Source organism: Fundulus heteroclitus, chromosome 2 (assembly GCF_011125445.2).
Source record: "Fundulus heteroclitus isolate FHET01 chromosome 2, MU-UCD_Fhet_4.1, whole genome shotgun sequence".
Classification (NCBI taxonomy): Eukaryota; Metazoa; Chordata; class Actinopteri; order Cyprinodontiformes; family Fundulidae; genus Fundulus; species Fundulus heteroclitus.
The window spans coordinates 17,138,998-17,166,080 of record NC_046362.1 but is presented as its reverse complement, the minus strand read 5'-3'; the positions used below and the strand labels follow the sequence as shown (position 1 = coordinate 17,166,080).

The 27,083-nt window shown below is 41.2% G+C and overlaps 1 protein-coding gene and 2 long non-coding RNA genes across 3 annotated transcripts in view; 2 read left to right on the top strand and 1 right to left on the bottom strand.

The window, feature by feature from the left end:
* Positions 1-27,083, top strand: part of roraa (RAR-related orphan receptor A, paralog a) — a 292,047-nt gene that overhangs the window by 177,226 nt on the left and 87,738 nt on the right. Inside the window, exon 2 of the mRNA XM_012871474.3 lies at positions 23,856-23,885. Coding sequence (XP_012726928.1) covers positions 23,856-23,885 — 30 coding nt within the window. The remainder of the gene's footprint in view (positions 1-23,855; positions 23,886-27,083) is intronic.
* LOC118566682 lies at positions 2,178-10,426 on the bottom strand. Its single transcript, XR_004933216.1, has 3 exons — positions 10,342-10,426; positions 2,661-2,775; positions 2,178-2,586 (listed from the first exon to the last, which is right to left on the bottom strand). It is a non-coding gene; the product is annotated as an uncharacterized LOC118566682 (long non-coding RNA).
* LOC118566681 overlaps positions 26,300-27,083 on the top strand; it is an 853-nt gene continuing 69 nt past the window's right edge. Inside the window, exons 1-2 of the long non-coding RNA XR_004933215.1 lie at positions 26,300-26,409; positions 26,790-27,083. The exon at positions 26,790-27,083 is cut by the window's right edge and continues 69 nt beyond it. This is a non-coding gene — a long non-coding RNA (uncharacterized LOC118566681). The remainder of the gene's footprint in view (positions 26,410-26,789) is intronic.

Sequence of the window (27,083 nt, the reverse complement as noted above, 5' to 3'; positions counted from 1 at the left end):
TCTCTCTCTCTCTCTCTCTCTCTCTCTCTCTGTGTGCTTTAACAGCCTGGTTATATAACTTGGTCTTCTTTCTCTGATACCCTGGCGCTCTTGCAGTCAGCTGACAGCACCCAAATGTCTGCCTGGTAAACACATTGCCTTCTGTCTTTTCTCTCTCTGATTTTTTTTTTCTCCCTTTTCCACTTCCTCTTTACCCTTCCTACTGCCTAGTCCTCAGCGATTACGGATTGATTCTCTCCTCTGTCCCTATACCTCCTCTTCCATTGGTTGGGCTCCATATCCCCGGGCCTGTTTCCACATATTAGCACCCGAGGCCAGGGAAGAGGCGGGCAGATACACATTGCCTGCCATGGCCCTGCAAGCCAGTGAAAAATGAGTTTTGCAGAGGCAATAAATTGCATCCAATTTAGAGATGAAGGCAGAAATAAATTTCTCTTTTCTGAAGTCTGAAGAAAGGGAAAAAAGCCCCTAGATAATTTCTGTTCCATCTTTTTATGTGAAATTTTCTTTGAAACATCCTTCTTGTGTTGTTCATTTGAATTCATAAAATAATTATATGACTGCACTTTAGATTGCCTTTTTATGTTTCAGCAGGTTATGAAAATAATCACTCTTGTCTTCGCTGACATGTTTCACATCTTGTTTGAAATGCAGAAAAGACATTTCAAGAAAGATACACTTATCAGGCACGATTTAGGCACACACACACAGGCAGAGAGACTCAAGGCTTCCCCACCTCCCTCTCCCTGTCTCTCATCACTACATTATCCTAAATGAACTGTCCAAGGGGCTTTAGCTCTCTGAGCTCAGTGCTGCAGAAGTCTGGGAGAATGAGAGAATGTGCGAGCTAGTCTGGGAAATGATGAAAGGAAGTGTCTGGTAATGGCCAAAGCCCTGCCTCTCCACTTCTCTGCTTGATCCCCAAATGTTTTCAGAATCCTTGTGGCACCTTCACAACACCTCTGTAAAAGAGCTCCTGAAGGAATGAAGAAGTTAGCAAAACCACTTCTGCCCACAAAGCTCGCATCAACTGTGCAAGCCAATACTGTGGAGATCCCAACACTCATTTTCCCCCCGTGGTGATGTGCAAGCCTTCCATTAGTCTAAGAAGCCCAAACTCTAGGCTGAGATGTTTTTTTGTGTTGTGTGCCAGTGCATTCCTGTGTATTAGTCGGCTCGCCCAAAAAAAAAACAGTGGAAGAGACATGAGGGTGGGGGGTGGGGGTAAAACACTCTGGAGGATTGCATCCCATTCTGTTTTTCTTCTCTCTTCTTTTTCTTTAAACAAGAGATGTCTCTTCTCAGTTAAAAGGCTGTGTTTCTCAACACCATTTCAATGAGCTGACACCCCGACTGTGAGGTGTTGAAATTGGCAAAAAACATTGTCAGCGCACAGTGTTGTGGTGCCAGTGAACTCCAAAAGTACAACATGAAAGGGCTGATATTCTTTTTCATTTCTTTTTATTTTGTGTATGTTGGATGGTATTCTACTGACAACACCGCCACGCTTTTGCTCATCACTGACTTCACCCGAAGGAGATGAAAAATGGGCAATTGGGCAAACACGCTTTGTTTTGTTGTACAATCTAACTGTATTTGCCTTAGATCACATACAAATGCTTTGATTTTGCAGCTGAATAAGGACAAGTGGATTAACAGTGAAAAGTGTTTTGTAATGTTTGGTGATTATTTTTTATAAACTCCATGCATTTTAATCCACAATCACCAGCAACTTTACTAGGTACACCTTACTGATATCTAATTGGACCCATTTTTGTCTTCTGAATTCTTGCGCCATAGTTTTAACAAGGTGTTGGAAACATTCTTCAGAGATGTTTATTCGTGCTTGCATTGTAGCATCACACAGCTGCTGCAGATTTGTATGTCAGCTGCACATCCAGCCATTGCACCACATCCCAAAGGGGCTATCGTGAATTGGGATCTGGTGACTGTGGAGGCCATTGGGAAACAGTCATATTGTCATATTCAAGAAACCCGTTTGAGAGGATTTGAGTTTTGTGACATTATCCTGCTGGAAATCACCATCAGAAGATGGGCACTGTTGTGTTGGTGTTTAGTAAGAGCTTTGTGCAGACAATAACTGCAGACAGCTGAGGACGGCTTAAATGCTTTATTGGCAAACAAGTAAGTACATGTTTATTTGAGACTCGGGGAAGGGATTGAGAAAGAAAGGTAAGCATCAACAGCAAGTTAAAGAGTTTGGTAACTGATGAGGAGGAGGACCAGGATGAAGAGGTGAAAACTGATTCTTACTTTTTGTGGAAATGGTGTAGATCCACAAACAGCTGAGGTTGGCAGATTGTGGCAAGTGGTGTAGGTTAGTAATCATCCGTTGTGTCTAGATTGAGGTGGTGATGGCAACAGAGCATTGGAGGGCGGGCAGGCAGGTAAGTGGTATTGGTCGAGCATGGAGGCACTCCGACAGTGGATCCAGGGGAGCAGCCAGGGAAGCCGTAAGGGAGATTATCGAAGGGATTTCCAGAATGAGTTCTTCCAAGGACATTGGGGATACGGAGGCAGTGAACTGAGATCCTGGATGACGGCAGGGTCTGCAGACGAGGATGTCTGCAGGGGAGGACACAAGGAGGTAAGTGAAAGGACACAGCAAGATCACGAGCAAAGATAGGAGGCCTGATTACCACTCTGTGAGAAGGAACGATCTTGCATCTTCCCCCAGAGGTACCCCCTTCTCTTTAGCTTCTCCTGATTGTGTTGATCGGCTCCATATGTGCAAACTCACCTGCTGGTCACATCCTGGTGAAGAGGTAAAGCACACACAGCCTTCACACTGCTCAGCGGGTATGACAGAATACATTGTGATCATAAAGCGTTGTACATTGTTAGGGAAGATTACTCAGGTAGGCTGGTTTTTGAACAACGCTCCATTTGTACAGAGGCCCGAGAAAATATCCCCTCCCAGCCCCAACAGCAGTCTAAACTGTTTATACAAGAAAGGATGGCTTAATCTTATGGAGCAACTGTGGCACAGTGGGTAGATTAATGGTCCTCCCATCAGAATGTTGTGGGTTTGAATTGAGCTTCCCCTTGTCACATGTTGTTGTGCACTTAGGCAAGGCACTTAACCAAGTGGCCCACTGATGTGTGTGTCGTGTATGACTGTGAGCGCGTTGATTAGTGTGATTGGGTGGCTATAGTGTAAAGTGCTTTGAATGGTCATTATGACTAAAAAAGTGCAATATAGATTCAGTCCATTTGCCATCTATTTTGTTCATAAGAATAATCTTATTGTTTCCTTTTTTCCAAATAAAATGCAGCACTATTGGAGCTACTAGTTCCTTTATTATCATAAGACACCAGTTTAACCATTCAACTCTGATCTTTGAAATCAAGAAAGCATTTTTCATCTGCAGTTTTATTTTTCTTGAAACATTCTATGTAAACCAGAGAAACTGGTCTGTGCGAAAACCCCATTAGCTCATCAGTTAGTGGAAAAACTCAGACCAGCCCCTCTGGTCCCATAAGCCATGCTACGTTCAAAGTTGCTTGAATCCTCTTTCTTCCTCATTCTGATGATTGGGTTAAGCTGGCTTCACCACCTCTACTTGGCTAAAGGCTTTGAGTGGCTGCTCTGGGATTTGCTCAGTCTTTATTTTTGCATTAATCCAGCAATTTAACAATTGTGCCTATTAGAGTGGCTGGTGAATGTGAAAATGAATAATTTTCCTCATAAGCATCTCAAACAAGTGCATGTGGTATCGTCTGTTGCGTTAGGCCAACAGTTTTGCTGCTGTGCTGCAGTGTAGCATGAGTTCATCTAAGCAGGCAGTTAGCTAAGCTCAGCTGATTAATAAATAACCATGCCATGGTCTTGGAGCAGTGCACCTCTAATGTGCTCAGACTCTTCGCCTTGTTCCTGTTACATCCGCTGTTTATTCCGCTCAGCATTGAGAATGCAGGGGAGGGGCGGGGTCTCGCTTTGTCTATCAGCATGTCGCAGGGATGTCTCAGCATGTAGTCATCAAATCCCGCTGAGGCACGAGCTCCACTCATACAGCCGTATTTGTCTCTCCACATGGCCAAACGCAATTGGACGTGAGATCCCTGTAGCTCAGCCATCCCCCCCTCCACTACTTCCCTTGCACATACAGTGGAGAGGCACACAGTACTGGCTTTCACTAACCAGGATTGTGAGCAGCACATGCAAGTCTACCATCCCGCCTGGCGTGCCTTGTAACGTGGTTTACCCACGGCATCTGTGACCTGAATGCACCTTTAACCGGGGTTTTCCACAGTAGCCGGGCCAGACATGGTGGATAATGTGGAGATAGAAGGTTCAGCTCACTAAATGTTAGAAACTAACATCCATAAATGTGTTGTCTGTGTTCTGTGTAGCCATGCAAGGGAATTCTTCCTTTAGCTCTGGGCTTTAGACCTTCTCATAAAATAACAACAGAGTAGCACTTTCAAACCCAGACCTAAAAGAAGATGAACAGTGAAGACTAAAAACACCAGACTACAAAGTTAGATTGATCTATGCTCAAAAGCTTTTCTGTCTGTGTTTTGTATCTGATATGGATGATTTAAATAGATGCTTAAGCAGAATATTTTATTATGGAAAAGCTCACTCGGTTTGCTAGATATGTGGTCCTTTGTTTCCTCTGTATCTTTGTCTTTTAAAGATCCCTCTTGTTCGATAAAACAGGCAGCGTAGTTTATAGCCCCACTGTTGTTGTTGATTTTTTTCTCCCAAGACCTCTCAGGGTGATATAGCAGTAGGGAAAAGTTTATTCAAATTCACATGTGCATACATTTCATATTAACTGTTTTTTTTTTTTTTGTTTTTTTTTTTGTTTTTTTTTACCTTTTAAGATTCGTTTTTAAATTTTGTTCTTTAGGCTTGAATGATAATAGAAAAAAATTTCTAGATTTATTTAAAAAAAAAACACAAGTTTAAATTTGTTCTGAATTGTATCTACTCCAAACATCCAAACAAGCCTGAATATACCCCTCCATGGGCTTTTTGTAACCTAGAAGCTTCTGGCATAATTCTATCTGGATATTTGACCACTTTTCCTGTCAGAATTGTCAGAGTTGATTTACATTTTATTGGTTTCCTACCATGGACTTGGCTTTTAGGTATAGCCATTAAATGTTCAATGGGGCTTAGATCAAGGCTTTGGGAAGGCCATTCCAGAAGCCTGCTCTGTCCTTTCCGAAACCTGTTTTGATTTGTTTTGGGTATCATTAAGGTGCTGAAACATCCAATTTTGTCCATGTTTAAACCATGTGGCATACACTGTCATGGTCAGATGAAAAGAAATTGGTCAGGATGTTCAAGAATAGTCTGGAAACCACCAAGGCTCAAGCCTATCACGAACACGAGGATGTTCAAGTTTTGCATTGCCAGAGGATGCAAACAAAGAATTACCCCTGCTCCAAATTGGACTCATTTTAGTTGAAATGAAATTTGCAGCTGTGCCCAGAGACTGGTCAACTACTTCCTGGAGAAATGGGTAATGGTCAGAGAAGATGAAGAAAGGGTTAATCAGTCACATTCACACAAAATATGTTTCAAGGAGTCAGGGTGAGGCTTTCAGAACTAAGAACACTGTATCAACTCTCAAGCAGTAGTAGTATAATGTTGATGCTCTATTTTGCCACAAGAGTGGAAGGAAAAAAAGGGGAAGGCTATGTCCTAATTTTTTCAACATCGTCTAAACTTAACAGCTAACCAGTACAAATTTCCTCACAGTTTAAGGTGATGATGATCCCAGACACACATCTCACACAAGAGGCAGGCTATACACTGGACAGGTCACCAGTCAAGCACTAATAATTCTGGCAAATATTATGCCACAAAGTTTTGCAAGGATCCTGTTGATGTCTACAAAAAGGATGTGGTCACTGCATAACCCTCCAAGGAGTATTAAATATTGTGTTAATTTTGTTGTACTGTACAATGCACTCAAGTGGAGCCAGACCAGTAAAGTGCATCCAAATTATTTTAATGACAAAAACTAAAACTTAAAACATATTTTGGTGAATAAACAGGGCAAAAAAGGCATTGAGACATGAAGGATGACAATGGGAGCTAGGGAAATTATCCAAAAATGAATGAATCTGGGCGAAACGTGTGCAGGAGAAGGTTGGTGGCATGGGTCCATGGAACACTGGGAGTCAGAGGGAGAATTGGTTAAAAAAGCAACACAGGAGACTAACTTAAGATTCCAGAGGGAGACTGAACAAGCAGACTGATCTCTAAATAGACTCTCTCTCTCTCTTTGTATATAGATGTATATATATAGTTGAAATGAAATTTGCAGCTGCGCCCAGAAACTGGTCAACTACTTCCTGGAGAAATGGGTAATGGTCAGAGAAGATGAAGAAAGGGTTAATCAGTCACATTCACACAAAATATGTTTCAAGGAGTCAGGGTGAGGCTTTCAGAAGTAAGAACACTGTATCAACTCTCAAGCAGAGAGTTGATATATATATATATATATATATATATATATATATATATATATATATATATATATATATATATATATATATATATATATATATATATATAAACACAACATACACACACTGGCTCAAATGTTAAACCAAATTCTTGTTTTTGAAATGATTTAAGTTGTTTGTTGTGTGAGCATTCCAACCTGAAGGAATGCTTTGTTATTGCCGCTGCATGTCACAGCAGCTGTAATTCTGGTGTCAGATACAATGTTGGACGAGGTCCAAAGTCCACCCAGCTGCCAATGACCAGTTTCAACAGTTGCTCTGTTGGATCTCTGCAGACTGAAAGAGAGGTCAATGGCATTTATGTCTTTCCACTCATCCCTGTGGCCTGTTACACGGCACGGGAAGCTAAGTATGTCCTATCTGCCAGCCAGTAATCAATAGGCTCTCTTCACGCGGCGTTGAGTTTGTCTGGCCTCTGACGAGTAATTAAAGAGCACGCTTCCTGCACACAGTCATAATGACTAATGTTGTTTCAAGCAATGCCTCTTGCGGACAAAATCAATATTTCTTATTTCTCTCTCATCTTCTCATTTGCGCTCTCCATCCGCCTCTACTAGTTTTGCTGCATATTGTGCATGCCTGTGTTTATAAAGGCAAACATCATTCTCCTCAGTGCTTGTAGGTCACTGTGTCAGTGTGCCATGGTAATGAAGCTTACACATTTTGACAACCACTGAGAGAGAGAAAAAAAAAAGTAAACAAACAATGGAACTTACATGCCTCCAAAATCCCGACAGTAAGGGCTTGATTTATCATACATTTATATTTGGTGATTATTTATTCTCATAGGTAAAGATGCTAATGAGAAGAAAACAGCGTGTATCTGTTTGGGCTGCATGCTCTGTTGCCTGGAACAGAAGAAATAACTAAGATAGAATTAATATGTGCGGAAATGATGCCTGTGCAGTTATGCACACCTTTCTATCATATTAAATTCTCGTAATTGAATAAAACATGGACGTGCTCTGAACATCCCCTGAAAGGGAAATGGTAGTCACTAAAGCATAGAAAGAGCACTCGGTAAAGAACTGCAAATGAATAAGTGATGAGGAACAAACGAAGTGTGGTATGGGAGAACAAGGGAGTGATTTACCCTTTAACAACACTCCAGACGGAGGTGAGTAAACGTTAAAGGAAAATAAATTGTTTTAAAGGATGGTTATGTTAAAGTGGCTGATCTAAGTGCCTGTTTCTGAGTTGCAGATGTTCTGAAGGTCTGGTACACATGACCGGGAATGACAATTCAGTCGAACACGTTTTAGTTTCACACACAAGCAGACCGAAGGAAGGGAGGAAAGCTGGGAAAGGAGCTACTCTCTGAAATATCCTGAAGGCCCTTGGCAGCATTAGTGAAAGGCCTGGGAGGTTAGGAAACATCAAATCAATGCATTGTAATGTGAATTGACTGCTGACTTTGATCATCTGCCTTGGGAGTGCTTTAGCATTGAGTGCTGTCACACTGGCTGGGTTAAGCAAATATGGCATGAGTCTGAAATGGAGAAAAGGAGACGGGTTCGAAGGAGAGTGAGAAAAATGGGCTGTATGGCGCCCGACTGTCACGAGGGAATAATGGGTATATTAAAATTCTATGTGTTCTTGGTAAATGGCATAGTTACGTTTGTTACGTATGGTTGAATATAGTTATAGATTAGAGAGGTGACAGTAGCACCATTTTATATCAGGATTGTGTGCAAGTTATTTTATCCATGTGATTTTAATTTTAGCAGAAGCAGATGTGGACGTAATAGTAATATAAGTAGTATCAGTGGCTTTAGGTCAATTCACCCCTTTACTATGTTCTAACCCCATTTCATGCATTTGTGTTTTGTTCCTTTCTACTTTCAGTCAGTACCAGTAAGCAAAAAAATAAATACCCATGTAACTTATACTAGTGTATGAAGTCGTCTTTTTTTTTTTTTTTTTGCATATTAAATAAATGTTTTATAAATTATTCAGAAATAAATTGTTATATTTCATGAATTTGTAACATCATTGTTAAATGACTATATATTACACGGTATTCCCATAGATTTTGATTCTGATCCACTTTTTGCTAGTTTACAAATTTCGAAATCTAATCAAACTAATAAAAAAAAACTAAAAAGAAATAGTAACTCCAGTTGAGTTTTTGATGTTTTGATTTTGCCATATAACCACATTTCCGTTACAGCAGACTATCAGTGGTTCTAGAAAAATACTTTAAATGATTGGATCTCAAAGAGGCTATGAAACAATCAATTGCTCTGTGGTTGGTATGAAATGTTTCCAGGAAGGCTGTAAATGGCGCCATTTCAAAACCCTATTAGTAATTTAAAAAAAGAAACCCTAACAGTCAGGTATGAATCGGCCAACACTGCAATCTCAAAGTCAGAGCGGCGAGTAGTGGTCCGAATAGCAGTAGTATTCTGTTTCTGTTTTGCATGCTAAGGATTTGTCATCTGTACCCTGCTGAGTATAAGGGGATCCTTAGGCAATGCCAGTAGTCTGGTAAATCTGACTAAATGTTAAGAACAGACATGCTCAGTCTTTGTTTTCAACGTGAGGAATGTCATGTGTGATTGTGTGCGTGTATGTGAAGCCAGGAAAATGCATGTCTCATGCTCATTGCGTGTGGCTTGAGAGCTCTGAAAATGCTGAAGGCTGTATAGATTCAGCTGAAAGCTAACTTACTTAGCATTTGCTCCATAGTGGTTATCTAATGGTGTTTCCTTCTGCATATAGTCAAGAATATGTTCAAAAAGCCGACCTTGTGCAGTTAAAAAGGCCAAACTATTATGATAAATACAAATTGCTGCTCTATGGCAGTTGAAATATCCCCATTTTACGTTCACTGCCTTCTACTTAAATCTCCTGCAAAGTATCTGAGGTGCCGCATTTGATGGACAATGAAAGAACTTTTGAGTTTCGAATAGCACAGTGACCAAGCATGTTTTTTGATTTTACAGCAAAATTAAAAGCAATCAGTATGTTGATGCAGATGGGTTTTTGGCAGACTTGCTCTTTGTTTATACAAAGCTGCAGTGGTTGGGAAGAAATCATTTTTTATATCATGCAGAGTCAACCGTATTGCTGCGAGGACAGCTGATCTTCTCCACTTGGCCCCCTCCCAAGCAAAATGATGGGTCAGCCCTGCTTAGTGTCAAAAGCTGCTGATACCCCAGCTCTGAAAGTGGAAATGCTCTTAAGCCTCTCTCACATAATGCAGTGGTTGGTCTAATCTTGCCCTCTCTGAGTGAGAGCAGGTAAGGAAGAGAGTGTTTACCACAACGCTTTGACCCTTTGCTTTTGCACGGTAGCATCCAGATTACAGTGTTGTTCAAGAGTGGCGAACCATCCAGGAGTCTCACGAAGACGTTGCTTTCACAACAAGCACTCTGTGTGTGTTTTTGTGTTTGCGCTCCTGCTTTTCATACTTCAGATTTAAGTGATTTTGAACGTGACTTGGTTGCTGATGCCAGATGGGCTGGTTCACCATATTTTTAACAACCAACCCAATGTCTGATAAAAAGAAAATATCCCAGCTAGCTGCAGTTGCGTGAACCTAAATGCCTTGTAAATCAGACTGAGATGAAAACTAGAAAAGGCAACTTTAGCTGAAATAACTGCTTGTTACAGCCAAGGTATTTTGGGATAACCATCTCTGATCACACAACACGTCAAACCATGAAGCAGATAGGCTAGACAAGAGCAAAATCAGACCAAATCAGGCACCCAACCTGTCAGCCAAGAACCAGGAACTGAGGATGTGGGGAAAAATGTGCCAAAACTTAACAAAAGCCTGCACAACAAAAGATTGGAAAACCTAAGGAGCATTGTTTAAACGCCACACCCTACCTGACTGTTGTCGCTGACCATGTCCATTTCTGTATGTCCAAAGTGTACCCATCTTCTGATGGCTCCTTCCAGCAGGACAATGCACCATGCCACAAAGCTGAAATCAACTCAAAGTGGTTCCTTACACAAGGCAATAGGTTTGCTCGACTCCGAGGGCCTCCACAAATCCCCAGATCATAATCCTGCAGAGCACCATTGGAATGTGATGTAGCAGAAATTTGTGCAGCCAGACAACAAATCAGCAGCAGCTGCTTGATGTTATCACGCCAATATGGATCAACATTTCTGAGACATGTTTTCAACACCTTTAAGAATAAAAGCACTTTTAAAGGCAAAAAAAAAAGGGACGCCCAACACCATACTAGCAAGGTGTGCCTAATAAAGTGGCCGGTGAGGGTGTGCGTAAGCTGATGAAGTTAGGCTGAGAGAACTCAGACAAAGAGCCTGACAGACAAATGCTGTGTGGTTAAACCGCTGTGACAAAGAAAATATGAGGGAGAGGGAGATTCCTTGAGTCAAGCTGGTGCAGCAGAGAAAAGCCCAAAACCTCTTGTCATTGTAGTGAAAGAATAGCAACGCGACCCATAGGTATTGGGCTGCTAGGTGCATCTCCTAACAAGCTGACTGTTCAAAGGGTTTTTAGTGCTCTAGAGAACATGAAAGGCATGTTTAAAAATTTAAAAGCCCGATCTGTTCCAGTGCTGTGGAGCGGCAGAGGGAAGCAGATTTTTACGTCGCCAAAATTCCCTGGTTGCTTGCTTTGTAAATTAATTAAGATGTTTATGACAGCTGCTTGCACCTAATGGAATGCTTATAGAGTATGCTATTAATTATTACTGCCGGCCAACGTGGCGAGCTTTTATATTGCTGAAAACGTATGGCTGTGGTTGCAGTATAGCCGTGGTCCCAGAGTCCACTCCTCTCTTTGTGTCGTTAGTCTATCCGTGCAGATGATGGAGATAGCTGCATTTTATGTATCCCAGGTTCACCTGCATTACAGTGTGCAAAGCGATGGGATTTTTTTTTTTTTGTAAAGCATATTTAAAGATGCATGGATTAGGTAGACAAAGATTCCGGTTTTTAAATGAATTACCAATAGGAAAGCTTATGGTTTGTATTCCTTCCATTAAATAAACAGGCTGCTTGTTTTTATTACTATACCAGTTATTTCTGCGTGGCATTTATTCTGTGAACTGTAACTGACCCTATGAGCCTCACTTCAGCAGTTTTCTCTCCCGCTGCTAACTTGGCTTCTGACTGAAGAATGTTGCATGCTTTTAGTACAAAATAAACAGGAACCGACTCCAGTCTGAGTGTGCAAATACGAGTGTGTTTAACGATTGCTTCTTTTCCCTATAACGTCTCCTCCTACTGTGTAAAGCAATAGCGAAATAAAAACCTCAATGACACGGGTAAGATTTGCAGCATCAAGATACTTTTTGGAAACAGATGCAAAATGCTAATCCTGTATGCTTTTTTAAACATTTTGAAGGTTTGTTTTTCAAAGCCTTCCAAAACACGAGAGACTTCCAGAACAATGTGTGCCACGATGTTGGTCTGTAAATCCTTCCTTTAGAAACTAACCTTTAGAAAATGTCTGTGCTATGTTTAAATATGTAAATAGCTCTGTCTGGAATAAGCATGTCATTTATTTGAACCAACAGGTACAAGATACATTTAGCAAAAAATGTTTGCGATACAAGGTAAACAAAACAAACATTAAAGCATCCCTACTAAAAAAACCTTAAAGACTCCCAACTATACGTGCAGTTTCAACCTTAGCTTTTTTGGTTCTTTAGCTGATTCTGGAGATTGTCATATCATGCCAATGTTTCTTGTGATGCTGATCATGGAAATGTCAATGTTTCCTTTATAGGACAGTCCAAATTCAAATGTCAAAACCACATAAAAAATGTATAAAATCAGTCCTTTTTTGGCTTTACCAAAATAAATGGTAACTGGCCTGTATAGCGCTTTATCACATCCTGAGGACCCCAAAGCGCTTCCCACTACATTCACACGCTAGCTGTGGTAAGCTACGTTGTAGCCACAGCTGCCCTGGGAAAGACTGACAGAAGTGGGGCTGTCATACAAACAGCCCCACCGGGCCGTTAGACAACCGCGAGCAGGCGAAGTGGGTGAAGTGTCTTGCCTAAGTACACAACAACTTAGATGACTCGGAGCTGGGGTTCGAACCAGCAACCTACCATTTACAGGATGAACTCCCTAACTTTCGTGTCACTGTCACCCCTAAAATAACATGCAGGCATCTCCCCATACTGCTCTGAACTTTTTTAATCATTATTTTTGTCTCAGATAAATACCTCCATTCATACAATATTCAGAATTGAACAAAAACAAATGCTCAAATGCTCAAATGCTCAAACCCTGCACTGTTGATGTGGATGCCCAACAAAACTTGTTGCCCATCTTTTCTATAAAACGTTTTTTTTTTAGCACGTTAACAATTTAAAGTAAGCAGGGTCCTGAAGAAGAGAGAAAGTCGGGGACAAGCCAGTAAAACCGGCTGCCCTGCCATGGTGTTCTCTCGTGCAGAGGGCAGTAGTGAACGTTTAGGCGGCCATGTCGTCGTCTCTCCAAGTCGCAGTTTGCAAAATATTCAGTAAAGGTTTTTCTATAAAAGCGTCCACTTGTAAAAGCAGTTTAAGTGAACTTGCATTTCCTTGTGAACGAGAGTTTCAAACACTCGCAAAGGGTATGTTTTGGGAAATATCTGTAGAGATTTCAACTGTGTCAAATATGTTGCTAATATGTTGCTGTGTTATATTTAAAGATATAAGGTTTCCCGAACACATTATTTTAGCTTTTTACCTAATTTGTCATTTAAAGACTGTTTTGTTGAATATATACCTACTGTATGTTAAACTCTTATCATCCCTCTCAAAATCAAATGCTATGTGCTAAGCATGTTAGCCTTATTTGCATTTTTTTCAGACTTCTCAATCCATTTAACTAATTGTTTATTTGCTTTGGCTTAATCCCTCTATCCTGCTGCAAACAACTGGGCTTGCTAGAATTTGTAGCCTTCCAGTTAGATGTTAACGAGGAAGCACCAACATAATTCTTCACCTCATGGTGTGTATTTAAATGGCTGGAATAAGGCACTCTCATGTTTAATTCTTAACATATTTTTACAATGACCGGCACACACACTTTACGGGTTTCTATCTCAGTCTAAATATCCATACAGGAGCTCAGTCTGGTATCAAGTTACCCCAAAGTCAGTCGGACAGCTCAACTCCCATATTGCAGCATGTGGGGTAGATTTGCATGTCTCTATCCCCCTTCGAAGTGAGGAATCATGTTGCTGCTCTGCAGAGCTTCATCCCGCGTTATCCTCTGATTAGATTCACATAAAGATGCAGCGGGGAGGGGAAGAGGTAACAATCTCAAGCACCCTCCACCTGCACCGCAAGGGGCAACGGGTGAAATATGTGTTCAGTCTTTCATCAACCCATTCATCTGCTGCACGTCGAGCGTCGGGTAAAGTCTCAAAATATCTCGTGTAAAGTCCTCTGTTGTGTGAGCTTAGGAAAAGAGGGATGAAGCTGTGAGCTGTGTTGTATTAACCAAGGTCCATTTCAGTGGCTGTCCCTTTATCCCATATTTGTGATTTAAGCACGGCACTGGAAATAGAAGAGTCGTTCCGCTTAATGAACTCTTACAAAACGTGCAGGTTTTAATTATGAAATACATGAAACATAGATGCTGCGGTTAGTGGCTGTACTAGTAGTAGTAGATTTTCTGGTTTGCCTCTGCCTTTTCTTTACTTACATCCTCCGGTGCCTGGAATGCCTCCATCCCCGTTTCTCTGATTCTGTTCGGTAATGCAGAGAAGCAAAACCGACAACTCTGTGATATTAATTAGTGGACTGACAGACATGTAATTCATCTCCAAGGAAGTTTTCATTACATGCGAGGCTTCAGAGGGGCAGTTTGCCTTATTGGCAAGTGCTTAGACCAGACCTAATGGGGCTGCAGCTCCCTCCCTTCTGAGCAATTACAGCCAAGTCCTTATCAGCCGAGCCACGAGTCCACTGTTATGGGACCTTGACTTCCAACACACTCTCATACAGTGAACCCTCCCCGTAGACCCTTGTTCATTAGACAAGTGTTCTGTGCTGTAGTCTCTTGCACGGGAATTGAGACTGAATAAGTGATGATAATGACAGGTTTCCTACATATTTTTGAGTCAGCCTTTAAAGTAGGGACATTAGATGATATTAGTTTGTCATCACAGCGCTTCTCCACTTTTCCCCTTAGTGATTATAAACCAAGAAGGAAGATTGTCACAAAGTACTAAAGCTTATCTAATCCTTAAATGTACACCTCAGTTTCTTGAAATAATATTAAAACTTGAACAAGGGAGTCAAAAGCAGCGACCATTGTGGTTTTGTAAAGTGTACTGTAAATTATCTTTTGCTCACTTGCTGTTATTAAATACAGTGGTATACAATCGGTCAAAAATAAACATATATAGACCATACAATAGTTCATCTTCAGTTTAATGCTTTTCATTAATATCCCTATTTTCCATGAATATTAAGTGCAAGGGGATCGCATTGGCTGACCATTTTCCTTTAATTTATACAGTTCACTTTCTTTTAAACCCTTGGCTTCTGCTTTGAGCTGTTTGTGGAGTCAGGGGTAGAAAACAACCCTACGAAAGTTACAGTTCTAAACAACAGATTTTTCTTCCTAAAACAAAATCAACCACAACCCCCCTTCCAGGATTGTGTATTATTAGAACATATGTAGCATGAAAGCTGTTAGTGTGGAATGCCTTTACAGACACATACACTGTTTTTCTCTAGAGTTTGGAGAGATGTTAATTTTGTTTTAGAGTGTAACCTCTGTTAAAACACCTTATTTCCATCCATATCTCAGCCCCCTTTCTTCTTTCCTTCTCCTCAAATTAAGAACATTCAGAATTCAACTGCTGTAAAATACATTCAAGATTTCCTACAGTTTCCCCTATGCAGAGAGTTTGGAGTGAAAGAATCATCAGTTTTAGCTGTATTGGTGAAAATGGCCAGATTTATTTTTGTGGCTTCTCTCTTATTAGGCTACACAGTTAGAGTGAGTTGTGCAGCCTCAATGGCATCAGTGTATGAAATTCATATACAGCTCTGGGGAGATTTAGGGTTTGGGGTAATTAAGTTCTTGGGGATGAAGGTTCAGGGAACCATTATTGAAACAAACTTAGACACCCATGGGCTGCAGGTAAATTCCTCTGCTCATTACAAATTAACCAGCGGATGTGGTGGAAAGTGAATGGAATGACAGTGTTCAACTTTAACATAATCACTAAAATATAAGGCTAAAGGATAGCCTGTATATGTTGTGAAAACAGAAATCGCAGAAACATCTAGGTGATGTTATTATGTACCTACATGCCTCAGATTTCGGACCTTTCTACTGTAACGAGTTGCATAAACTCAGTTAGTGGCGGTCTACCCATGCTGTTCAACTCAGCCACAGGAAAGCAACCCAAAGGTGCGGTGGTGGTGTGCTAAAAGTGATTTGTCTGTCTTGAAGGCATATAGATGTCTTGTGCAGATAATGTTCGATCTTTGCTATTATTTTTGTACTAAGAACTGTTTCTTATGACCTGATTGTGATCAATGTGTCCTTGACAGGCACCAAGCAAATTCATAAATCCCTCAAGTCCTCTAAGTTCACAGCTGGGATCTGATGGAACCATGTCAGAGTCACAGAAACCAAACCATTTCAGCGTTATACCTCCGGTACCTAGGTGCATATTGCAGTCACACTGTTAGTTTTTCTTGTTTCGTATAAATCTGCAAATATATAAGTAAAACATCATAATAAGCAATATTTAATAATAGATATTGGATGTAGTGTTGAGCAACTCTTTGAGTCTCGGCCATCATGCTACAGAGTCAGTTCTCGGCTCTCAGCCAAGTGAACCTGCGCAGCAGTTTCTTACCAATAATAATAGTAGTTATCAGTGTTCCCTGTGGTACAATTAAAATCCCGCCAGAGTCTTAACTCTGCCTCCCAGCCATGCCTGCTGTTTCTCGCCCCTCCTGAGCCACATCAGTTCTTCTACAGCGCACCAAGCAGCACCGTGGACCCACCTGGAGGCTCCAAGGCCGAGCAACATAGGTTTGTGTCTGGGAGAATGTTGATCATGAACCTTGGTGGTCGTTTGTAAGGAGCTGAGGTGCATGTGACTTGAAGCCTCAAGACAATTGGGGCTCCTATGATTTCAGGGTCACCCTGATAATGCCACTCTTCCATTGGGACCCCCCCACCTTATTGCCACTGCCTCACCAAGGCATGTTTAGTAGTATTTTTTCCCCCTGACCTTTCTTCCTTCGTCTTTTCAAAGACAGTTGTGGTGTCCTCTAAAACTAATTTGGATGTATATCTTCTATTTGGAGACAATTCCATAGTGATGCATTGGAGTAACCTGTAGAGTCTCAGAGTGGTTGCTTTTAGTTAAAACCAATTAGAAATGACCAGAAATAACGGCGCCTGGAGACAAAGAAGTCATTTTTCTTTGAGCATCCCTGGAGAGTTGGCCTCTCCATGGATTAAGTGTTTTAGTATATTAGGGGGCAGCTGATTAGAATCATTGTGCTTTTTTAATCATTACATCTTTGCATCTCTAGTTTATGGCCACATAATAGCAGGGACTAAGTGTGTCACAGCAAAATTAAGAATTTCTTTCAATGACTTTGTGTATAAAGGCTGGCCTTTACTAGGAGCGCAAGGAGCAGTACTGCGGTTCTTGCACCAGTTTACCTTTAAAATCTAATGGCTTTTTATGATCTGAGCATCAATGAAAAACGTAAAGGACAACAAACAGGTTTAAACTGGGGGCAACCGGACCTTCGCTCAGTTCTTTCTGAAAACGTTTCGACACCTATCCAGGAATGTTTGTCAAGAAAGGACTGAGCGAAGAGTCCGGTTGCCTCCGATTTAAGCCTGTTATTGTTATTGAGATGACCCGGATAACTGACAATTTGCACAGGCATGTAACAAAAAGGACCTGTCGATGATTGGTTGGTGGTGTGGTCATTTACATACAAGTTGCAAGGGTAGAGACAGAGCTGAGCCCAAGCACAGAGCAAGCAGAGCAGGAGTTCTTCAGAACTGACCACATGTCAGAACATGTATTTGGCAAGCGTGCATGAGGTTTAAATGCACAAACCACAAATGGTTTGTTCACATAGATAGATGTGCTCACATCAGTCTCACTACGTGCTCAGGTTGGTGGCAATATGGCCATAATTATACTGATACACAATAACCCCAGCAGTTCTGCTTTTAAACTGTATATGTTGCTACAATGAAAATCTGTAATTTCTACAGTAAGTGGAGGCAGAAAAAGAAAGCAGAGGAACTATATTCTTTATGTGAAAATATGCACATAGAAGTTGCCCGGTCAACCGAATCGACTTGACCGACCCTCATTGGTGACTAGTAGAAAAGTATAAGTCGAGTCTGTTCCCTAGTAGTAAATACATCTCACTCGGCACTGCCAGGTTATGTTGACAACATCACTATTTGGTGTAGATGCTGTTATTAAAGGTCTGGTCTGAATTAGCTGAACGGCAGCATCAGGCACGGATCACAGCTAAAAACTGCCTCCATTTAGCGGGATTTATGACAATCAGAATGGGGAACGTCCCACTTTTCCTGCAGTGTGATTGTTTTTTTTAGAATCGGTAAGGTATTCAAGACCAAGTCAGTGGAAGCACAGAGATGATACACGCTTTTTGAAAGGAAATTCTATTTTCTACATATTAAAACAAGTCTGCTGTCTGTTTAGGCTACAACAGAAGGGAAGAGAGCAAGACTTTTGGCAGATAACTTGAATACACGAGGATGTGCATGGCGGGCACAAAGGTCAGGACATGTCTCGGGGTCATTAGGGACTATGACGACCTTTGAAAGCCAATAAGCAAAAACAAGTAAACACAAAACACATTCAATAGACTGTGCATGTTGTAACTATTAATATTAATACAAGCAGGGTCTACTGCATAGGGTGGTACAAACTAGAGGTTCTGCAATATATTTTCTGGTGGGAGTACTTTGGTTTGAGTATTCTGTATTCCTAGGTATGGTCTCCATGGCACTCCTTGGAAATTGGGACAATTTAATTTGAGATTTAGTTCTTTTCCCAAACTTTGCCTATTAGGGACAGTTAGATAGGAAAGGAGTGACACATTAACCTGTATCTGACCTACATGGCTGCAGTTTGATTAGCTTTAAACCAGAAATGGGTCCTCAGGGGACATTGGTTTTGGATGTCACCATGCAAGAACACACCTGAATCCTCCATCTTTAACCGAATTCAGCAAGAGAGTGCTAACATGTCATTTATCGAAATTAGGTCTAATCAAGAAAGGAAATATCTAAAACAACAACCTTCAAGGATCGAGTTTTTCCAAATAAAGTAAACTACCACTGTGAGTTTCTTTCCAGATTTCCTTATGTTCATTGGATATTAAGCAGATTTTAAGCATCTTTACTGCATTGTTGGCTTTTTGAGCCAACAATGGGGAATATTGGCCTTTCAACACAAAGACAGAGACACAGTCCACCTTATGATAAGATGACCATAGTTTCCCCAACATTAGTAGCTATCAACTAGAAATACACCAACAACTACTCAGATTTATTTATTATTTTTTTGGCTTGATCAGTTCTGATTGCTGAGCGGCACGACACATGCGGAAATCCTGTTTATGCATCAAAACTAAAAATTTTCACCATCTTGGGTCTATAATTGTATCAACGCATTGATGAGGTGTATTTACGAGCTTTGTTAGGTTTTATGGCCCTTACAAAAAAATAAAACTAGAATCAGTCTAATTTGGAGTTGGCTGCTCCGACCTCATCGAAAACTAAAAAGCAGTCTTGGCCAGGTAAAGCCTGATCAGCGCTTCTCTGCCGACAACCTTCAGTCTGGCATATAAATGAATTGATTACTGTCTGAATTTCCTATTTTCTAATCTGAGAGGCCTAATTAACCAATTAACCGTGGCAAGTGTGTACAGTTAGAATTCCCAAGGCCTGGGTTAGTGACCCATTACCAGAGTGGGTGTGTAGCCAGTCCCTCACTGGATCCACTCGGGTTCTTCCCTGAGTTGGACCTGGCTGTGTCCTTGTGCGCGGTGGGCGTGCAGTGATGGCATGTGGAGCAGGCGGCGGGAAGCGAGCCTTCCTTGTCTCCCCAGACTGAACAGTGAATGAGGATAAGTGAGGAGCGCCAGTCAATGAATCAAGCAGCAGGAAGGGAGCAGCCAGGGGGGGAGTGTGACGTCCCCACGGGAGAGGGCTCGCATTAGGAACTTCCTCGTCTGTGTGTTTCTGGCACAGGTTAAATGGATCGCTCCCATTAGCGTGCTGAGAGGACAGCTCCATTATATGAAGGAGACTGTAACTTTGAATGTCACGGTGCAACAACCCCAGAGCACGCATCGTCTACCAGGGAGGCAGGGTGACAATAACCATCCATGATAATCATTCCCTGTCAGGCTTTAAGGAACCTGAAATTATGACGTACAGCCTGCCGTGGGCCTCCGACTTCATTACAGCGCTGTCACTTTGAGGCGCCTGAGATGGCATTGCACTTCACAGCCGGCTGCAGCAGTGTGGCTGCCAAGCCTCACTCTGATTCTCCTCTAGTCTAAGTGGCATGTTTACAGGATGTGTGACCCCCCACCCCGCAGTTGGATGTGGTATAGGCGCACCTCAAGCTGCCTGCATAGTACCGCTCTTCCTTCATGTCTCATGAGAACACTTGCTGAATTGTTCACGCGTGCGAGAGAGAATATAACTGATCAAAGGCCATGCAGTGACAACTAGCCCTCCTACCACTGTGACAAAATGGTAATGTAGAGTTTAGTATTCAGCTTCAACTTCATAAAGACTGAATGCAGGTTTGTCTTTTAACTCGCTATGCTGTTAGTGCCCAGGATCCACGCATACTTACAGGAGGCATTCCTCAAGATATAAACATGTTTATGCCGGCTTGTTTGTCAGCCAAGGAGAGCTTCACCTCCAGAATGACCTCTGAACCTGCCATCCAGCAGAGAAGACAAGAGTTGGCAGGCGTCGCCAATGTCAGTGCCCAGAGCAGACTCCTTCTTTCTCACCGCCTGACTCATTCATTGGCTTTTGTGGCCTCCTCTCCTTGCCACCTCCGATCACAGAAATCTGAATGACACATAGAGGATGAAGCGGGACTTCTTACCACGCCTCCTGCTTTTGCAAACCTGCATGGCAACAGGCTACATGGAGATTTGGTGCTGAAATGCATCGCTGTTAACGTTCTGCCTCCTGGAACGGTGCTTCTGAAACGACGGTGCAAGAACCACTGGTGGTACTTGGGCTGCGTTTAGAAGAGCTCAGTGGAAATTGTGGCATTAATTATTTGTAGAAAAACACATACAAAATGTGATCCAGTCCACCACAGTGAATAAGAAAGACACGCTGGTGGCCAAATATACTGCCTTCTATTTACCACAGGCCTTAGATCAGAGAATGATATAAAACTCAATTTAACTGTGTTCCACCTCAAAGTTTAAAAATCGGCTGGGGTTGCTAATTGATCTGCTAGGAAATACAAGCTAATTAAGTAGCACTGTGGAGCCACACCACAAAACTTCCTTACATTTTTAACAACCCAAAGGCATTATGTTAAAGAAAACAGAGATTTTCTCATTTCATTTCTACTTGAGTTATGCATTTGTGTATATATATTTATATATATATATATATATATATATATATATATATATATATATATTTTTTTTTTTTATTGAAGTAAAAAAAAGTATTTCCCCATGGGATCATTAAAGTAAGTCTGAGTCTGAAGTCTGAGCATCTAACCGAAGAAGATTTCGTTGCATGCCAGTTGCAAGTTTGAGCAAGTGATTATAATGTGGCATGTGTGGCTTACAGTGGGCAAGAACATTTTCACTGTACACAACCTCACAAGACTATTATTTTCCTCTGTGACAAAAACATTTCATGAAGCACACAGATGTTAACATCTGCAAGATCACTCGTCAGACACTGTTTAATCCATCAGATATGGCAAAGTTTCCAGATTATTGAATCTAATCTGACATTTACTTGTTTTATGTTTGTGGCTTTTGCACATTATTTACATTTGAAATAGATAACACTCCTTTTAAAACTGTTTGCTGAGGATGTTTGTTTTTTTTTTCTTGAGTTTACGAAAGGTCTGCCAAAAATCCAGGAAAAGGCATTCTATTTCTGTGTAATGCGGTTACCACTGAGCACACTGGCTGTGGTCGATGAAAATGTTTTACCTCGAAACAGAAACAGTTACAGATTTTTTTTATCTCTTGTTTTGCAGAACCTCAACACTGCTTTTCTTTAATCCGACAGCAGATCAAGCTGACTTCACCGTCATTTGACTAAAGTGTCGATTTAAAGCCGGATTTCTGCTTACTTTTTCTTTGCATAAGGCCACATTTGAACCAAGCTGAAGCTTTTTGCCCTGAGCACAAGAACAATACTGGCGCTGCATCACATACTTGCAGCCCCTAGGTGACTGCCCCCCCCCCCCCCCACGCCCCTTCTGCTCAGTGGAGTTGATGTCATCTGTAGGTTTGTGTATGTCTATAAAAGACTGAAGGGCTTATTTGTTTTCCCCCTCGTTGCTTTTTGACTCGTTTCCCCCTCGAACATGTTTGAAGCATTGTTATCTCTGGCCAGACGCCTTTTTTTTTTTTCCCCCTCTTCTGCGAGTTATTGAATCATGTCAAGTTGCCGTCCCCCGAGTTTCAAACGCAAGCTGTAGAAAAATTAGCCATTGCTTCCGCATGACAAGTGGGATCTATTAGTGTGCTCTCTGTCCTGCATAGCATGAGTGTGCAACAGGGCCGCGGGGGACGTCGGCTGGCTCTGCGTTTGTCTGTGCCAGGCTCCTGCGGGGGGATTAGACCGATGTTTCGTACAGGAGGAGCCGCAGTGAAATCCAAAGTAGCTGGTCAATGGGTTGACCCCCTGAAGACATTGTAAATATATATATCAAGGGTGTTCTTTCATTTTAAATTATGCAGCACTGACATATTTTTACTATCAGGTTGCCTGTCTTTAAAAAAAAAACATAGGTTGTGTTTTATGTGTGCTTTCAGATACAATTTCCAACTTTATTAGTTTAAATTAATTAACCATTTTTTTTGTTTACATTTTCTAGGCACTACCTGTTTAGATTGTAGGATTTACCGACACTGAGGTCAAAGTGCCTCCCTTCCCCCTTAGGGCCTCAAGATTACTCATTTGTTCAACCCCAATCAGTCCTTAGCACATTAGTATTCCAAATGTTGTTTGTTTTGATATTTAAATTTCCTTCTCTGCCTGCAGAACAAAGAGTCACAGCCACGTTGTGACTTTTTTTTTTTAATCTAACAAGATTCTAAGTGACAAACTAGCCGACTCATATACAGGGCTTTGCAGAAGTGTTCAAAGCCTTTGAAGATTTTACCATTTGGTCAGATTGCAAAGAAAAACTTAAATGCATTTTAGTGGGAGTTTATGTGATAAGCGAATGAAACGTAGTGTCTAACTGTAATGTACAAGGAAAATAATGTGTTGTTTTACAATTAAAAAATCTGAAAAGTGTTTCATACATTTTGTTTAGCTCCCTTTACTCTGATACCCCTAAATAAAGCCTCGTTCCACCTATTGCCTTCAGAAGTCACCAAGTTATCAATTCAGACTTCACCTATGTATAAATCGCTCTCAAAGAATGTGGCTGTTATTTAAAAGCTTTGGGTTTACATGAAACCCAGGAACACACCATTAATCAGGACATTCATCAGAGAAGCAGCTAAACTGGAGAATTTGCCCACAGAACAACGGTTTCTCATGCACTCCACAAATCCGGCCTTTAAAGAACAGTGACCAATATTGCAAGAAAGTCATGAGAAATCCTGTTTGAAGTTTGCCACAAGCCATTTGGGGCCAGAGTACCCAAGTGGCTGAAGGTTGTTTTTTTTTTTGTCAGATAAACCCAAAATAGAACTTTTTGCTTTGCTTGCAAAAAAACGTGTGTGTGGGTAAACCAACAGTGCGACTCTCTGAAGCAATCACACTGCGAAACATGGCAGCATCACGCTGTGGGATTTCTGTTCCACAGAACAAATCTGACTCGATGGGGAGATGGGTGTAGCACAGTACAAGGCAAACATGGGAGGAAACCTGCCAGAGGATGCAAAATACTTGAGGGTTGAAGTCCACCTTCCACATTTTCCTTTGTGACAATTTTGACAAACATGTGCCCTTTTTCTTACTTTGAACAATTATTGATCGACTTTGTGTTTCTCTGTTAGATAAAATCCTAATGAAAGAGATTTCAATTGCTGGTTGTAATGAGATAAAAAGTAAAAAGACAACAACAGAGCCATTTAATGTCTGTTCTTTGTGCCTTTTGTATTGGTGGCTGTAGGTCTTAATATATGTTTGCTTTATCTTTGCAGGTATCTCAGTAACAAAGAAGACACACACCTGTAAGTACAATTTTTTTTTATTCTGAGATGTTAGGTAAATGGCTTTATAGAAAACCCATTAATACATGGGTGGAAATGTTCCTTGTCTCACATAGACAGGTGATGCAGTCACTGTATTTGTATCCCAGCTGCTCTTTTTGTCATATTTTTTCCTGACACAGAACCTCTCTTTTCTCACATCCAATCAACACTCACCCTTTTGTATTTCTATTGTTCCATACTGTAAAGAATACGATAACCCCAGAGAGGAAATTAAAATGCTGTGCAGTCTTGTGACTTGCTAGATAATCATGCACATTTGAAGCAGACAGTGTGGTGAAGCATCTCTTTGTTTTCTGCAAGGTCTTGCAGCTGAACAACAAGGATGTGGTGTTGTATGGTGGTTTGTAACCTCTGAGGCTGCACTAACTGAACCAGACTTCTGTGTTCTTCAATGCAGATCATATCGGCCAAAATTGAAAGATATCAGCGCAGGCATTGACACGTGTCTCTAATCTAACATGCAAGGCTTCTGCGAGCGCTACAGTAGTACTGTGGAGCTCAGCCTTTCAATTTCGCTCAGCGCGTTAAGAATTGATGAGCAGCCAAACCTGCAGGAATCAATAATCTCCAGGAGATTTGTACTGTATTTTGACATGTGTGAAGTGCAATTGAAAACGCATGTAAAAAAAAAAAAAAAAAAAAACGTTTCTTTTTCTTTTTTTTTTTCTTTCGGTGAGGTTCTTCTGCAACGTGTCTGTGCATGCAGCTTAAAGGCTTATGTGTGTTTTCTCATCGCTCTGTGTGAATGGAAGAAACTTGCCCTGAAGGCTATTCTTTTGCTCTGATCGCTCTGATGAAACTTGTGGAGAGGGGAAAGCCAGAGGGGTTTTTTGTTAGAGCGGTCGGAGTTCTTTAGACTGTGAGCGTAAAATACCCCAGCTCTGCGTTACATCAGACAGCGGGGCAAAGGATATGGTCTTCAACGCTAGAGAGGTCTACCTCGCCCAGACGGTGCCGTCAAAATACCAGGATGATCGCACGTTAAACTATTTGCTTGTCCAGAGGTACCGCTATCATATATATATATATATAAATAAATGTGTGTGTGTGTGTGTGAATGTGTGTTTGGATCAGGATACCTTTAATGTTGAGAGGAGCGCACATTTTTGACCCACGGTTCTCTTGTCCCACCAACTTAATTAGTGCCACTCTAAGCACCTCTACACGTGGGGTGTGGGGGGGGGGACCCCATATCAAAGAGCATGATTTAGGAGTGTTGGGTTTAAAAGCCCCGGGCTGAAACTGGACTTAACCGTCTCATTTCAGTTAGAAATATTCAAATCTTAACTGTGTGAGAGAATCAAAGTAAATCCCCTTAACAAGTAGTTGATTGCTCTGCCTCACAGACAGGAAGCGGCTGTAGTGCCTCATCAGGGTTGTGTGCTCAGAAGTAGTTCAAGGGCCAGTTAATGGTCATTGAGGTTGTAAAGGGGAGCCTGGTGATTATATCTCTGGTAGAGTAATAATGAGGGAGATGTCTCTGCCCCGCACGGTTACAGCCAGCCGGTGGATCTATTTCTGTTCTTGGAGTGAAAACATTGGCTCACGTGATTACCCGGTTCTTGTTGACACTCGCAATGTGAGCTTTGCGTGTGTGTATATATATATATATTGCGTGTGTGTATATATATATATATATTAGTGCTGTCAAACGATTAAAAATTTTAATCGCGATTAATCGCATAATGTCGATAGTTAACTCGAGATTAATCGCAATTAATCGCACATTTTATCCTTTTATTTCTGAAAGTGTTAGTAGCCTGTTTGGGCATTTTAATGTGCAATTTTGCAATAAATGACATTAATAAAATACATGCTTGTACAAAACATATTTTTATGTTATTTTTCAAGCACTTTTCAGAATGGGAATGAAACAACGTAATTCAGACTTAGTTTGTCAAATACAGAGAAAACAAATTAATAAGCATTAAAGTACGGTTTATGGGTTGGATTTCTGCAATGTTATCAACGTGTAAAAACTCATCTTCAGAACCAATGTCTGATAAAATGGTGATCTGCACCATGTAATCTACATTCAGCAGTTATCACCGGTTATTGCACCGTAAACTGCAGAAAATACGTGCAGAGTTGCTCTGTCTGCCTTTTCTACCGTCGGCTCCTATGGCGGAGGGATAGTTCAGCTGGATACAGAGTGTGGGCAGTGCAGGCAGGTCTCATAATAACCGCTGTTTCGTCACTTATTTTAGAGCCCAAATAAGCGATTTCACTTTCAAAAACGTGCCCAAAAAAACCGCAACCAGTGACTCATGAAATTTATAAGCGCTTTTAGAAAAAAGAAGCCCAAAGTCGCATGTGTCCGAGGGTAAAAGAAACCCTTCGGGGCGGGTGTGTTTTGCTACAGATTTCCATAGATATCCATAATAAAGGCTAGATGTCTTACGGCGGAGTCTCAAACGTCATCACCGGCGGCCATCTTGCCTCAGGCAAGCTTTCTGGCGTGCTCTGTGGTACCTAATGTAAGGTGAGTGATCAGCACGAACACAAATACTCTTATCTCATTGAATTCTTGACGGATTTACAAACAGTTTGGTTTCTTACAAACGTTATGAACGTGGCTATAATTCTTGACGCTTGAACTTGTCAAAATTGCAGATTTTCTTGTTGAAAAATGACTTAATCATGCAGCATAGTTGTGCATCACAGCTACTTGCGCAAGTTATCAAGGCTGAGACCACTGGTAAATTATATAGGTTTTACTGACACCAATAACGATTGTATGACAATTAATCTTTGGTGTAAATTTGAGGGAAATCAATCTCACAATGGTCCAAAAAAATAAATGTTCCCCTAATTTCCCCATGGTTATTATAAATTATTTTAATATACCAACTCTTATTTCAGGATTTGTTGAGCGACGGGTTCTGAAGAAGCTGTCCTGTGATGTCTGCTGTGCCAGCTTGGTAACAGATGCTGCATCTGCCATCAAGGACCAGAGCTACCACCTGCTGAAGTTAAAAAAACAATGGAAATCTGGTGATTCCATCAGAAGGCACAGTGATGGTAGTCAGGGCAGCAGAGTGGGTCATTCGTCAGACCTGTCTATGGCAAAGACAGCCACCACCATACGCTGTTAATGTTGGTTGTGTCCTTGTTTTTTTAAGTTAAGGCTGCACCACATTGCCAAAATAACTAACC